General features: G+C 41.1%; 1 protein-coding gene across 4 annotated transcripts in view; it reads left to right on the top strand.

The window, feature by feature from the left end:
• Positions 1-15,929, top strand: part of amot (angiomotin) — a 78,995-nt gene that overhangs the window by 48,195 nt on the left and 14,871 nt on the right. For all 4 annotated transcript variants that reach the window (XM_044222425.1, XM_044222423.1, XM_044222426.1 and 1 more), the window contains 6 exons: positions 5,025-5,610; positions 6,430-6,574; positions 10,641-10,733; positions 10,982-11,127; positions 15,185-15,334; positions 15,567-15,763. In XM_044222425.1, coding sequence (XP_044078360.1) covers positions 5,025-5,610; positions 6,430-6,574; positions 10,641-10,733; positions 10,982-11,127; positions 15,185-15,334; positions 15,567-15,763 — 1,317 coding nt within the window. The remainder of the gene's footprint in view (positions 1-5,024; positions 5,611-6,429; positions 6,575-10,640; positions 10,734-10,981; positions 11,128-15,184; positions 15,335-15,566; positions 15,764-15,929) is intronic.

Genomic DNA, 15,929 nt, shown 5'->3' with positions numbered 1-15,929 from the left:
GTGGATCCTTCTGTCAGCGCCTGCCTTTCGCCAACCTGTTTGGAGAAATCTGAGACAAGAGCTTGCAGTTCGTTAAAATATGTCTGTGTTCCATTTTTTCTCCTTCTTCCCCTAGTCCCAGAGCAGCACTGGGCCCCGGAAACTGTCTTCCTGTCAGCAGCTCATATGGTGTAAACCCTGTTCCTTGATTGAGGGAGCTCCTGATTGTCATCAGGGCCAGGGGTAATGCATCCACCCAATTCAGTTTTGTCTGTGCACAGATTTTAGCCAATTTTTGTTTGATGTTCTGATTCATTCTCTCCAGCTTGTGACTGGGGGTGGTAGACAGTGCTGAATAAATGTTTCAAACCCAGCATCGCTTCTACTCTTTGTAGATCTGTGTTTTTAAAGTGCGTGCCATTATCTGATCTGATTTTTGCTGGGAAACCATGTCTGGAAATGTAATGATTAATCAAACATTTTATCACCGTAGCGCTGTCCTTTTTTGCTGGCCACGCCTCTGGCCACCCTGTGAATGTATCAACACACACCAACAAATACCTAAAACCTTTCACCGGATCAATCATATCCGTATAGTCTATCACCACCTCCTGGCCAGGGCAGGTAGTAATCGGGAAATGCCCCGGTCTCACCACCGGCTTCGGATTAAAATTTGAACAGACTGTACAACTTTTTACAAAATGCTTTGCCATATCTGCTAGGAACGGATGCCACCAATGACACACGTTCCTATTCATTTGGTCTGCCCCCACATGCCCCAAGCCATGTGCTTCTCTCAAGTTTTCATATTTGACACAACCCATATAGCTAAACAGCCAGCTAGCTGAACCCAAACCTTGCTTATCTTATCCCTATTGTCTTCTGTCTTACTGCTTCAGCTGTAAAAACCTTCACTAACAGTTTAACTGGTATTGACGATCTTGAGGAGGAGCATGTGGGCTGGAACATAATCAAAGTGGGCCAACGATGCATCTCTCTCGCTCTTGTTTTTGTATAATGGGCTGCTGGAAACTGGAATTTTGTACCAACTCTGATTGGCTGCCCACAGAATGTCCTGGTGCTCCCGATGGCCAATCTGACTATGGTTTCTTGTCTTATTCGATCGCTAATTTATCAGACTTTCTTACCTCAGCTCAGTTGACCTTCTATTCTCAAAAGTTCACTCAATCACAGCTTTGCATTGCCACATCAGGATGAGTTCGATTTAAGTTTCCTGGTTGGTTGGTGCCAGATTTATGTCAAACTATCGTCATAAATAGCCCGTTTTTTCAGTGTTTTTTCCCTCTTAAGTTTCCTTAAGCAGTACAGCCATTTCTGAGCTTTTTTTTTTTTACCAGGGTGGAGATGTGATTCTTTGTGATGCTGATGCCCAGGAACCACAAAGAATGTTGCCATGGTGACAGCGGTGCGTGCAGCTTCTTCAAACTTAGCTACATTTTTGTTTTAATATGTTTTTTTTTTTTTTTTTAGCTTCACGTATTATCTGTGGAAGCACGTATTACCTATGACAGAAATACGCTCATCAACTTCAGAAAACGAAGCACAGTGATTGGATTAAATCCAGCGGACCTTGAGACAATCACTGCCCACGGCATCTTCCGACCACCGAGCAAGCTGTGCGTTCGCCCCAAGAATAGGGGGAAGAGAGCCGGGATAAGAGCTAAGCTAACCTAGCTTAGACCTAAGGCTATACCACTACCCAGCCTACTTCTGGCTAAAGGAAAATAAAATGGAAGAAAAAAGACTAGGGAAATAAACAATGGGAAAAAACAATGGGAGACTGTTGTGCTCACATCTTTACAGAGACCTGGCTCTACCACAACATCCCGGATCAAGCTATTGCACTGGACGGGCAGACCACGTTCCATGCCGACAGAACGCAAGACTCCAGAAAGATGAGAGGAGGTGGACTCTGTGTTTACATCAATGATGCTTGGTGCTCAACCGTAGTCAAAGTTGATAGACGATGTTTCCCAGATTGAATTTTAATATATCAAGATACCATATTATCTGCTGTTGCTGTTGTTTACAGTCCCTCAGATGCAAATTCAAAAATGCATTACAGGAACTGTAGTCATCAGCAGTCACATGACAAATCAACTGAATGGTATTTTTATTGTAGTTTAATCAACAGACCTCAGAACTGTTTCACTTACATTCATACATACATCAGCATGTCCCTCATGTTTATACAAACATGTCTGGCAGCTACAAGAGCCAGAGCCAAAAAAACTGCCTTTCAGTCAGGTGACAAGGAAGCTTACAGGACTGTCACGGCGAGACTGAAAGCTGGCATCAAGGAGGCAAAGTGGAGACATCAAGACAGATTGCCAGATAACCTTAACACATTTTATGCTTGCTTTGATCTCCTCAACAAAGAATCAGCTGCCAAGTTTACTTCGCCTCCAGAAGACCGGCCATTGTCAGTATCCACAGTGGATGTGAAAAGAATCTTGCTGAGAGTGAGAGTAAAGCTGCTGGGCCTGATAACATCCCTGGCCATTTACTAAGAACATGTGCCAATCATCTAGTTGATGTTATTACTGACATTTCCAACATATCACTGTCAGAGGAGATTGTTCCCACCTGCTTCAAGACAGCCACCATCGTCTCTCGTCACTCTGCAGTGTCTAGTCTAAATGTCTACTGCCCTGTGGCTCTTACCCACATTCTAATAAAGTGCTTTGAGAAACTGGTTCTCCAGCACATAAAGAACAACATCCCAGCCAGCCTGGACCCTCACCAGTTTGCCTTCAGAACCAACAGATCCACAGAGGATGCCATCTCCACTGCCCTCCACTCAACCCTCACACATCTTGAAAATACAACAAATGGCATGGGATGTGCACGGCCAGAACAGGAGGGATCTGCAGTGGGTGATTAAAACTGAACAGAACATCATTGGTACCAACCTACCAAGAATCAGTGATATCGGTGAGTTGAGGTGCCTGCGCAACACAGAGGATACAAAAAGACAGTACCCACACCTGCCACAGCCTGTTGACCCTGCTGCCATCTGGCAAGCGATACAGAAGTATCTGCGGTCGTACCACCAGACTAGAGAGACTCCTCAATTCATTCTCTGCACTCCACCATAAATAAATGTCTTTGTGTTGGTTTTGTGCTGGTTTTGCACATTACCATACCACTGCCTTTTGTATAATATTTGTATATAAGTAACTATGTATTGTTTTTATTTAGAATTTTATTGTATTCTAATTTTAAATATTTGTATATATTCTGTGTGTGTAGAGATATGTAGTTGAAGCACTTTGAGTAGTCAGAAAGGCACTATATAAGTACAGTCCATTTACCTTTTTTATAAAATCAATGTCATTTTGGCCGATGTTAATTTTTAAACTTTTAAACACAACATAAACAAACCTTTTTGATTTGGATGCCTTAAATGTGGTAATGGTATTAAAGAATTGTGACCAAGATATGCAGTGAGCCAGACATTTTACACTGTAAATATTAACTTATCAGTGCTTTCTGAACAAACTATGGAATGGAGACACAGTTTAAAAATTAGTTCAAACATATATCTGAGAGAGAGTTCACCCCAAAATCAAAAATACATATATGAAAATTTATATGAACATATATAAAAGTATGTGTTTTTAATTTTGGGGTGAACTGTCCCTTTTAACTGCAATTTCTTGTTACTTATCAGCTGACATATATGTCGATGCGATATATCTGTGATAACCTAAAATGGGCTGATAATGTCATACATAACTTTTTACAAGTGTAAAGACATTTCCTGCTGTTTTATAGTTATGTGTTTTAGCTAAAGTAACTAGAAATCTTATAAACATTTTGTCCCATGTCCCATGTTGCCCACTGGTTCCAGCTGCCAGATGGGAGGGTTTGCTGCTTTTTTGTCATATATAATGGTTAACTGATTATCTTTGGGTTTTGGAGCATCGGCTGGACAAAACAAGCAATTGGAATATGTCACCGTGACATATAATCTATTGCAATTCAATACAACAGCTGTGCCCTAAATTCTACCTTTACAACGTTTCTAATGTTCCTTTTTTGTTGATATTGTTGGAAATGTGTAAATTCAGTTATATGTTTATGACTGAGATCATAGTTGAAGGTGGTGTTGTACTGGACATTATATTGAGTGGTATTTCTAATTTTCTGTCCTCCTTATGAGGGAGACAGAACATTAGACTACACCACCACTAACTATGACTTCAATGCTAAAACACATAATTGAAGTAACACCTCTATGACAGTATCAACAAAAACTTAACAAATCATAAGAGTAGACTGATTGGATTGCACTAGATTGTACAGGTGTACCTGATTAAGGGGCCACTGAGTGTAGACAGACATTTTATAGACAAAATGATTCATTGTTTAATTGAGAAAATAATCTGCAGATTAATTAATAATGAAAAGAATCATCATTAGTTGCAGCCATATATGTAACTTACAAACATGCCTGGGAAAAACCTCTTTCATGCTAGCTACCATTTAATTTGCTCGTTAACTGTCTACTTAAACACTACACATGGATTTTCCGAGTTAACATGCACGTGAAGTCCAAGTGTAGTTGTACAGTGAAATGAGTTGAACTGAGTGAGTGAGATGAGGGTTATAATGAAGAGATCAAACTGGAATGTTGTACCAATTCTGTGTTTGTTCTTCTTGCAGCTATTTCACCATCCAGATTAAGTTGCTTGATTGGCTACTGCAGTAATGCCTTGATTTTATCTGTTATTCCTACTCCACTGCCATTTTATTATGTACATGCTCAATCTTAAATTGATTTAAAAAATATTTTCAACCTCCCTACTTATTTTTTTTAGGTGTATTTTAAAATTTGATACAGCTACTATCTTCTTTCTCTCCTGAAAGATGCTGTATCGATAAGGATCATTCTAATTATTATGAATATGGGGCAGCTGATGGCCAAAGAGACACCAAACGCTTGTCAAGATTCTGTACATCAACACAAGACACCAACTTACGTTGAGAACCGTGTAATCAAACAGCTTATCCCTCCTCAGGTCTAATAAGGAGGGTTCGGTTCACTCCCAGAGGCCCCTTCACCACCACAGTCCCACTTCCTCCGTCACCTCCGTGGGCTCTTTGTCCCGCACCCAGTCCTCCATCCTCAGCAGCATGCTCAGCACCTCCCACTCCTCCCATCCCTCCTTCCCTCACCAGAACCCCCAGAGCCAGGGAGAGCCCTTCCCCAGCATGGGGCCACGCAGTCCGCAGGGTCCTGGCTCCCACCAAGCAGGCGAGCCCTTCACCCTGGGGCCCATTCACCCGACACCACCAAGAGGTCATGGTTTTCCTCATGACCCCTATGGCTCCACTCCAAGGATGCACCATCAGCAGCAGCAGCATCATCAGTTTCAACAACAACAACAACAACAGCAGCAGTTCCAAGGACCTCCACCTCCACAGACCCAGCCCCCGGTTCAGGTCGGACATTTCCCCCACCCGCACTCCTACTCCCACCTGCAGGGGGAACCATTTGCTATGATGGCCCGCACCCACCAGATGGTGGATGTGCTGGCGGAGGAGAACAGGATGCTGAGACAGGAGATGGAGGCCTGCCGCGAGAAAGTCACCAAGTTGCACAAGGTAACATCTTCTACAGAAGAGCTTTAAAGGATAGGTTAAAAATGTTTGAAGTCTATCTTAAAACAAAACTGATATGCCCATATGTACACTGCAAGGGATATTGATTGCTGCAGTTGTTCCTCCTGTCCATACTGACGACAAAGAGATCCCTTCTGAAAGCAGTTTCAATATAAGTAATGGAGGACAAAATCCACATTTCTTGCTTTGTGTAAAAATGCATTCTAATGTTCAGCTTAAGCTAATATGAAACTTTAGCAGTCTGAGTTGAATAAAGCAAGTGGGTATCTTCCAAAGTTTAAGTCTTTTTAGAATGAAATTCAGACTTTGTGCTTCCACAGACACTGTTTCCTTGCTGATCAGTGGCAGAAGGATATTAATACAAAGCAGGAATTTTGTATTAAAACTGACTGTTCATTCAACCATTTTAGATTTTGTTTCTTTTTATGATCATTCTTTTGTGGTTTGGTTAAATTCTGTTACATTTTTTATTCTTAGTTTGTTAAGCCTAAAACACAACAAATTGGCAGGGTGAACCCAGCTCCATGTGAACAGTGAAGACCTCACATTTGGTGAAGCTTGGGCTGTAAACAGTGTTTAGGGAAGGCACCAAGCTGCACCTATTAGTAGATGACAGACCCAGCAGTCAAAATACATTGTCATATGGCTTTCTGTGAGGCCACTTTTTACCCATGTCAATAGTTGGATATGAATATGGATATTTAGCAAATAAATTAATTATACAGCATTTGGATAATGGTTTGGGGCATCTCCTTCACTCTCCCTGTCTTCACTCCCCTTCATTCTTCCTGTCGTTGGCAGTTGGAAACAGAGATCCAGCTGGTGTCAGAGGCCTATGAAAACCTTGCCAAGTCGTCTTCCAAGAGGGAGGCCTTGGAGAAAACCATGAGGAACAAGCTGGAGCTGGAGGTGCGCCGGCTGCACGACTTCAACAGGGACCTCCGAGGTGAGAGAGCAGAGAGGTGCAATAACTGTCGGAATCACACTGCTACTGCAACTGATTGCAAATTCAACATATTACTACACTGGTGCAACCAGATTCATGTATGTTTTGTCTTTTACACAAATTGAAAAAAATTTCAAACATGTATTGGGAAAGAGAGCTGACAGGTTAAATGTGCCCATATATGACAAACATGCACTGTTGTCACCAATAAGAAGCTTATTAGAAGGCTTGTTGACACATCATCATGATGATACATAATGATAAAAAAAATATCATTGTTCCTCTGAGCTTAAATGTACACACACAAGTGATGTTTTTACATTTTATTGAATACATTTTTTATTTGATTTAGGCTATTTTGTCAAAGGTAGCTCTGAATGGTTTATTTCCTTATCAATCATGCATAACACTCACAACCCCCTTTACACCCTTCCCTTTCCTTATCTGTGGCTTTATAGTTGTGTCCCGCAGTAGCACGTGTGCTGCTTCTGCTTTGTTTTGTTGGACTGGCAGAATTCTGACAGAATGACTTCTAGTAGCTGCAACTACACAGCAAACAAATCTGTGTGATACCAACACTTACAAGAAAAAAAAGCTGCACCCATAGGATATAATCAGGTTTAAACGTGATCTGGGTGAGTGTGAATATGTGGCACCAAATGTAACAGGACGATACTGAAATAACTGTTCTGTGTTTAAATGAAGATTTGAAAAACTAACACTTGACCACTTTCCTCAATTCTTGCCAACACACACGCACAGGAGAGAAGAAAGCTCCGTTCATGGTTCGGAGCCCAGACTCAAGTCCACTGGGAGGCTCTCACAGCAAATCACTACCTTCACTACGAGCCTTTTTTCTTTCCTGCCATCTCTCCTTCCTGCTTCCCTTCATTTTTTCTCCCTTCATAGCTTTGGCACACGTGTGCACGTGTAATGGATACTTTGCTCCTACATATACACATTGTAGCTATTGTTTTGGAGATCTTGAACAAAAGTGAATCGATCTTGTGCTCTGATGACAGCACTTGAGTAGGTGTATAGAGCAAAGCTGTTTTCATGTGTATTTTTACTGCAGCTGTCACATCTTCTCCAATGAACCAACCAATCATTGTCTGGAATCTCACATAACTGATGTTGGATTGTATTTAATAGAATATACAAAAAATAAGCAAAACCAAAACGTGTTTGAAAAGAGTATCTTTCAGAAGTTTTCGTGTTAGTCAGGGCTTCGGCTATTATTTTAATTATCATTTAATCTGTTGACAGTGATTTTCAAAAAATCAGTTCATAATTAGTTTGTAGTGATTTTTGCCTGTTTTGTTTTAACAGCAGTTAAGCCCCCACTCCTCACCCAAAAGGTGTAGCTACAGCAAGTTCACTGAAGGGGCCATCTTAAAAAAAAAAAAGAAGTGAGCCAGATAAGCAGGGGCATAGCCAGAACTTTCCTACTGGGGTGACCAGGTTAGACCCAGAGAATATATTGGGGTGGCAGAAAATAACTACTTCAAATGTACAGAAAATTACCCTCACACACCTAAGGTAAACATCTCTTCTGATGTTACTCTTTGTAAAACAAACTGTTGTGTGGGTAGAGAAAACCTAGAAAAAGTAGGGGGGTCAGAGGGCATGCTTTTAAATGTGTATTTTCATTTGCCTGCACTCCTTTTAACTGCTATTGTTTTTAAGTGAGTGTGTGATTGATCGTTGACTTGTCAGAGTTTTTTTCAATGGGTAACCATTGCAACAGCTTGTGCAGAGCCTAGTTGTTCTGCTGTTTTTTAACACTGTTACATTTTCAGCAGAAGATAGTGTTGGTTTAGAACGTAGAATGTTGCTGGGGATTGGAGTGAAGTGCGCTGTGGAAAATATGGAGAAGGGCCAGTAGACTATGGGCCATTAATAGAAAATCTAAATCATCTCGTGGGCCGGAAAAAAATGTGCCACGGGCCTGATCTGGCCACAGGGCTTTGAGTTTGACACGTGCAATAGATTAATGCTCTTATGCTGATTTAATCAAAGCACTAGTGTTTGTAACTCAGATATCTTCAAACCAAGTACTTTTGCTTATAGCTAAACTTGTCCTGCATCTCAACTCTGAGTAATGACTTGTACTCCTCTAAGCTTCAAAACAACTATTATTTAATTTTGTTTTTGTGTGAATCGCTGAGCAACCAGCTCCCAGAGGTGCTTTTAATGTGGAGGAAAACAGAGACAGAGAATGTGTGAGTGAGACAGTGAGAGAGAGAGAGAGTAAGAGAATGAAAAATGCAAGAAATATGTGTGTGTCTGTGTGTGTGTGTGTCGAGTCAGAATCAACGGCACATTAAATTAAAGGATTAAAAAACTATGAGACAGCTCTATGATTGCAACAGACAGTGTAAACACTGCATGTATAAGTGAGCTTGTATTCACATTAACAGGCCTGCAGGTGGCGTACATGTGCACAGGGAGTATGTAGACCAGCAATAAGGGGAGCAAGGGGTCTTTTTTCTATTTCAGAGTTACTTCCGCAAAGCTATTTTACATCAACAAACTTCAACTGCATGTGAGGGCTTTTACTGTACATTGAAGGTGCAGTCCTGTTGTACTTTTGCTGTGGACAGCTGGAAAGTTTTTCGGCAGCTACTGCACTTTCAGGTTTTAGGAAAATTAATGGTTTGAGGTAGGAGGTAGAGGAAAGTACCAGTACATAAACTGAAGAATCAGAATCAGAAATACTTTATTGATCCCCGAGGGGAAACTCTTTTGTTACAGCAGCTCACTGTCACATTAATGCACACAGCAATGGAAGTACTAAGCAATCAGAATATAATACACAATACACACAATACAGGAGTAGAACAAGTAGTGAAGTACAAGTGGGTTTACCAGTTGATGATAAAATAATACGGTAAGTGCATGAACTGTCAAGTTAAGTGTAGCTAATAAGATTATTATGAGACGGTGGATATTGCACAGCAGTAATAGAAGTATGAATAAATATCAATAAATAGGGAATTTTAAACTGAAAAGAGTATATTGCACAGCAGTATTAACACAGAATATTGCACAATTATTATTAAGTATTGCAGAGATGTAATGATCAATGTCCAGTTTAATGACTTAGGGTCATATAGACTGTCACTTAGAGGGAGGAGTTAAAGAGTTTGATGGCCACAGGCAGGAATGACTTCCTGTGGCGCTCTGTGGTGCATTGTGGGGGGATGAGTCTGTCGCTGAAGGTGCTCCTTTGTTAATGTAAAATAGCTTTGCGGTTACAAGCAAATGCATGTCAACGTGTAAAACTACCAAACCAGATAAAAGCTTTCAACAAAAGTGTGCTGATATTTTATATACCTTTTTCTGCAAGTCGATTTTTTGTCTTTGATTGGTGAGTTAATTAAAGTAATATAATCAGGGCAAGTAATGAAGAAAAGTTAGTAGACCCTACAGAATTGGCACTATATAAATAAAATTTAATTGAATTAAAAGGTGACAGGATCTTGTGCTAAAGATCAAACAATAGCAGTCTGATTTTGCAACAGCAAGCCCCTAACCATTAGTCTGGAGCAAAGTCAGTGAAGTGCTATCTAATGTCCATCCATCCATCCATCCATTTTCTACCGCTTAGTCCCGTTAGGGGTCACGAGTGACTGGAGCCTATCCCAGTGACTTTGGGCCTTAGGCAGGGCACACCCTGGACAGTGGCCAACTCGTCGCAGGGCTAACACAGACACAGACAAGGACAGACAAGGACAGACAACCATTCACTCTCACATTCATACAATACGGGCAATTTTAGAGTTATCAATTAACCTACACACGCATGTCTTTGGACGGTGGGAGGAAGCCGGAGAACCCGGAGAGAACCCACGGTAACACGGGGAGGACATGCAGACTCCACCCAGAGAGATTGTGTGATGTTGGTCTGGTCCGGGAATCGATCCCACGAACCCACGATCTCCTTATTGGGAGGCAGGAGCTTTAGCCGCTCTGCCACCGTGCACCCCGCTATCTAATGTGTAAAATCTTTTTACTTTTGTGTGTGTTTGTCCCAACTCTGAGCATGAGTCTTGTTGTTTTAAAGAGCGCATGGAGACGGCCAATAAGCAGCTTGCTGCTAAAGAGTGTGACGGCTCAGAGGACAACCGCAAAACCATCTCCCAGCTGCTTGCACAGAGTGAGTACCACACACACACACACTCTGGGACAACCTGCGACATTCAACCTGCCATCCCCGGCATTCCTCAGGCACAATGCCAGCGGCTGGACAACTTTTCAAATAAATTTCTGTGTTAAATTTTAGTCCATGCATGGATTAAAATGTAATATGACTAAGCCATGGTGGGCGTCAACAATAACCTTTTTAAAAAATAGGAGGAAAGACATTGCGTTTGTACTTGCTTTCATGTGCTTGTGTGTGTTCAGACAAAGAGACGCTGCGTGAGAAGGAGAAACTGGAAATGGAGTTGAACGTGCTGCGCTCTACCACAGAAGACCAGAGAAGACACATTGAGATCAGAGACCAGGCACTCAACAACGCCCAGGCCAAAGTGGTCAAGCTGGAGGAGGAGGTAAGAGGGTTGCCTGTCATCCTTACTGGATGTCATCCTGGTTGGTGGATTTGGATTTACTGCTTGTTGCCATTTTTATCGAAGGCAGAAAATCCTGATTTAGATAAAGAAGCCCAGGTGGAGCTGCGCTGCAAGCAGCAACCACCTCCACTGAATGTGATGAGGCTGAATCAATATATAAAAAAGCACCCCAAAACAATTTCCAACATTATGTTTTTCTTAATTAAACAAGAGACAAATTAGTGCCATAAGCTCTGTGATGGCAGTGAGGCTAGAATCTCAGGCCAGTCATATGTTGTTGATCATATCTGAAATTTAAGAATGAAGACAACAGATTCCTTCTTGCTGTAGAGAAACCACACATTTTTTGTCTTAGCAGATTAGAGCAGATTAGATAGTGTACATCACAGTGTGCTCTCTGACTCTGAAGCTTAGATACGATCTACTGACTTAGACAGAAACAAGCATTGCAGTAACCTAAGCGAAATGTAATAAAAGCATGGATGATGCTGCTTTGCAAATGACAAAAAATATTTGAAATGTTGCAAAGCTACAGGAAACAAGGTTTGAATACTGATTTCACATGTCAATCAAAATGAAGTTTGTTATCAAAAATTATGCAAAGTTTTCTCTTTTTTTATATACTGTTTTTTGGGCATTTTCAAGAGCAAAAGTAAAATAAATATGTGCATGTAAACACACCCACTGCTATGTAAAGAGGCTTCAACATCTCATTTGTTTCTTCTTGTTTGTTTTGATTCTTGGTGAGTAGCACATGTCTTCTGATTACTGGTGTTTTACTTTAGTGGAAAACCTGTCTGACATCTGACTGCTTGTGTTTCTTGACCTGCCAGACGTCGAAGTTAGTTTGAGAAGGTTGATGGGAGAAAAGCAGTCACAATATATATCAGGTTTTACAGCTCTTTCTAGGGTTCCTGTCGGCATTGCTCTGGCATTACGGAGGGCTTTCCTATATGTTTTAAAACTATCTTGCCACACTAAATGAGATTCTTCCAGATTGGTGGCATGCCATTTCCTTGCCAGAGGGTATTCTGGCATTCACTGGAGATGTGATATATGGCACCAGAGACATGAAATCAAGGTTGGATATAATCAAACTTGTAGCAGCAAGCAGATTTTTAGGTCTGAGAGACTTTGCCCCTTAAACATTGTATGAGTTTATGAGTTCTAGTCAGGCTACTTCAAGCAATACAGAGAGGAAAGAGGAGGTTGAAGAGATGGAGAAAGGTGAAGATGTGGATGATGGTGACTTCTTTGAAGATGAGGATGATGTGTAGTTTCTTATTCTGCAGCGGAATGCCAGAAGTCTGATTGCCAATGGACAGGAATTTAAAAAATGTATTTGGGACTTTGAAAATAAATCGGATCTCATTTGGGTTCAGGAAACTTGGTTGAAACCTTGTTTAGATTATGTTATTCCAGGATATGTTTGTCTGCGTAATGATATACCATAGAGGTCGAGTGGTGGTTGCGCAACATTTATTAATTCAGAAATTCAGCTGCTGACATTCCTCCTGAATGTTTGATCACTGAAGTTTTGAGTTCCCAAGGGAGGATGTCATTAATTAACTTCTTTAATCCTCCTGTCCTGTCTGATCTTTCCGAATTAATGAGTAAGGTGAGTCCCCCTGTTATTTGGGTGGGAGATTTTAATGCACATAATCCACTGTGGGAAAGTCAGTTGGGGGACTGAAACAGATCAATCATTGAGAAAGTGTTTCAAAGTCATTAATGATGGTAGTCCAACTAGATATCATATTGATGAAAATAAAATCTCATGCATTGATTTAATAAATAGATTCTGCAGCCATGGCCAGAGTTGTGAATTGGAATGTTTTGAGGTTGGATCCCACTGGTAGTGATCATTTCCCTGTTTAGAGTGCTTTTGGAAGAAAAGGTTGACAGATTTGATTTTGCTCGGGCTCAGTGGGATATGTTTGAGGAAAAATCTGTATCATCAGTAGGGGAAATTATTGGTGGTGGTCTGTAGTTGAGTATAATGAATCTTTTTGTTCTTTGATTTTGAGAGTGGCCTCAATGACAACTCCTTCTCAAGGAACTCCTAAAAAAACATGTTGTAGTTCCATGGTAGACCAAGAAATGTGATCTGGCAGCTGAAAAAAGAATTTAGAATTTCGCATTTCGAACTCTGTGCAGATTTCCTAGTGACTTTAATCTCATTGAATATAAAAGGTGTAGAGCGTTGGCAAGAAAGATTATTGAGAATGCTAAAAGGGAAAGTTGGAGAACTTTTTGTGGGATTTTGGGCCCAGATACACCTATAAAGTAGCATGGCATCACCAATTGCGTATTAGTCTGGCACCTCTCAGTTGATTTTCACTTTCCAAGGAGCATATCAAAGAGTGCAGACCAAAATGCCTCTGGATGCAATGAGAGACAAGAAACGTGCTGGGCGACACATGCAAGTTGGGGCGGTGCTTGGTCTGTTTTCAAGCAAGAAAAAAATGGCGGCCTGATCACAGACTTTCTCAAATTACAGCTAAACAGTACACTAAAATGCATTTCTGAAAACATTTGAGGCAGGAAATAGGCAAATAACAGAATGTTGTTATAACTCACTGGTTTGACAGGTTCTGAGTTTCGTGAGCCTGGTGCCTTGCACTGTATCAACCAATCAGAGCAGAGAAATATGTGGCTGTTATATGACAGAGATTCTGGACCCAAAAGCATGACCCAACAGAGAGTGGCTAAACTTTATTTATATAAACAAGGTAAAGTGGGTAACCAGGAGAGCTGGCGTGATCTGAGAAGCGAGTATGTTTCCTATGCTGGATAGGCAGTTCCAAAGAGCGAGCAGGCAGAGCAAGGACAGCTGGCTGGAGTGGATCCGAAACAGAGAATCGTCTGGAGATCTATCTATCTATCTCTCTCTCTCTCTCTCTCTCTCTCCCCACCGAGTCTGGTTCTGTCTAAGGTTTCTGCCTCTTAACGGAAGTTTTTCCTTGCCACTGTCGCCAAGTGCTTGCTCATGGTGGGATTTGTTTTCTCTCTGTAATTAATATTAATAAAACTTTATTTATAGAGCACTTATCAAAACAAAGTACAAAGTGCTTCACAACAAGAAAAATAAAATAACAGTGAATGACGAAATATAAAGAAATAAAACACATGAAATACAGAAAAGCAATAAAATAAACAGTAAAATAAACAGCCAGTTCAGGTAAAAAAAAAAACTTCTGTTATGAATTGGCGCTATATAAATAAAATTGAATTGAATTGTGGGCCATGTGGTGGATTGAGGAGACCAAACCGAAAAATTCTGTCATTTGCTCAGATTCTGCTGCTGCCTTGTTTTCTCTTAAAAATGGGACATCAAGCGTTCGCCCTGACCTGCTACAGGCGATCTTGTGCTGTTTATACAGAATAGAGAAGATGGGATGCAGTGTTGAATTTTTGTGCTTTCCAGGGCATTCAGGAATAGTGGGTAATGAAGCTGCAGATACAATAGCTAAAAAGTCTCTTTCAAGGAAAAATGTAAATCCAAAGGCTATGCTGGGAAGACCTGAATGTTTCAGCATTATCAAATAATTTGTAAGCAATGAGTGGTAAAAGGAGTGGAATGAAGAAAAGAGGGGGACACTTTCTTCTTTGCAAAACACGGTGCAAAGGGAAAGGAAGTGTTTCAGCTTTAACAGAAGAGATGAAGTCATGATGACCAGGTTACGACTAGGTTATTGTGGTTTAGCAAGTTGCTTGAAAATTATAGGCAAGCATACAGATGGCCTATGTTCATGTGGGAGTCCAGAAACTGTGCAGCATGTACTTCTTGCCTGTAGAAATTACAGAATTGAAAGGCAAAAATAGTTTAAAGAGCTGTCAGATTTGGGAGTTTCTTCCTTTTCAATGAAGTTGTGGTTTTCTTTTGGGAATAACTATCAGCTAGTTGGGAAGGCAATCTTGAGTTTTTTGCATTATACTGGATTACACTCTAGAATTTGACGAAGGTGAGTGAAGGTGAATTAGCACAGCAGAGTTACAATTATGTAAATATTACCGTGTGTGTGTGTCTGTGCAGCTGAAGAAGAAGCAGGTTTATGTGGAGAAGGTGGAGAGGATGCAGCAGGCTCTGGCTCAGCTCCAGGCAGCCTGTGAGAAGAGAGAACAACTCGAGCATCGACTCCGTACAAGACTGGAGAGAGAGCTGGAGTCGCTACGCATGCAGCAGGTAACACACCAGGCCTGTCTCCAAATAAAAAAATGTCAACTTTATTTTATTGGGAGCCTTTTTGTGCCCTGTTATCATTTACTATTTAATGTTGCCATAACATTAAATTACCACATTTGGAAGGTAACAAAAGTGCAACATTTTGTTTGGAATCCACAAATGACCGCTTCCTATGTTCTGTCTCCCTCATTCTTTCTGCCTCCCCTCTTCTTGTCTCCTTTGTCCTTCCCAGCGTCAGGGAGGCTCTCAAAGCAGTGGTGCAGTCCCGTCAGAGTACAATGCCACAGCACTGATGGAGCATCTGAGGGAGAAGGAGGAGCGGATCCTGGCTCTGGAGGCAGACATGACCAAGTGGGAGCAGAAGTACTTGGAGGAGAGTGTGATGAGGCAGTTTGCCCTGGACGCCGCTGCCTCTGTAGCCACTCAGAGGTACGTGTGCATAAGAGTTATTAATGACTCATTCTCTGAGCCATTGTTTAGTCTAACAAATGCTCATAAGCTAATGTCACATTGCAGCATTAGCAAATTATTCTCTGGTTCTTGTTGTTCTGATTGCTGATGATTTTTTTGTTTGAGCAATGGAATGGATCCTGAA

This window comes from Siniperca chuatsi, linkage group LG14 (genome assembly GCF_020085105.1).
Source record: "Siniperca chuatsi isolate FFG_IHB_CAS linkage group LG14, ASM2008510v1, whole genome shotgun sequence".
Taxonomy (NCBI): Eukaryota; Metazoa; Chordata; class Actinopteri; order Centrarchiformes; family Sinipercidae; genus Siniperca; species Siniperca chuatsi.
Note: the sequence above shows the minus strand (reverse complement) of the source record. Positions and strands in the feature narration are given on the sequence as shown.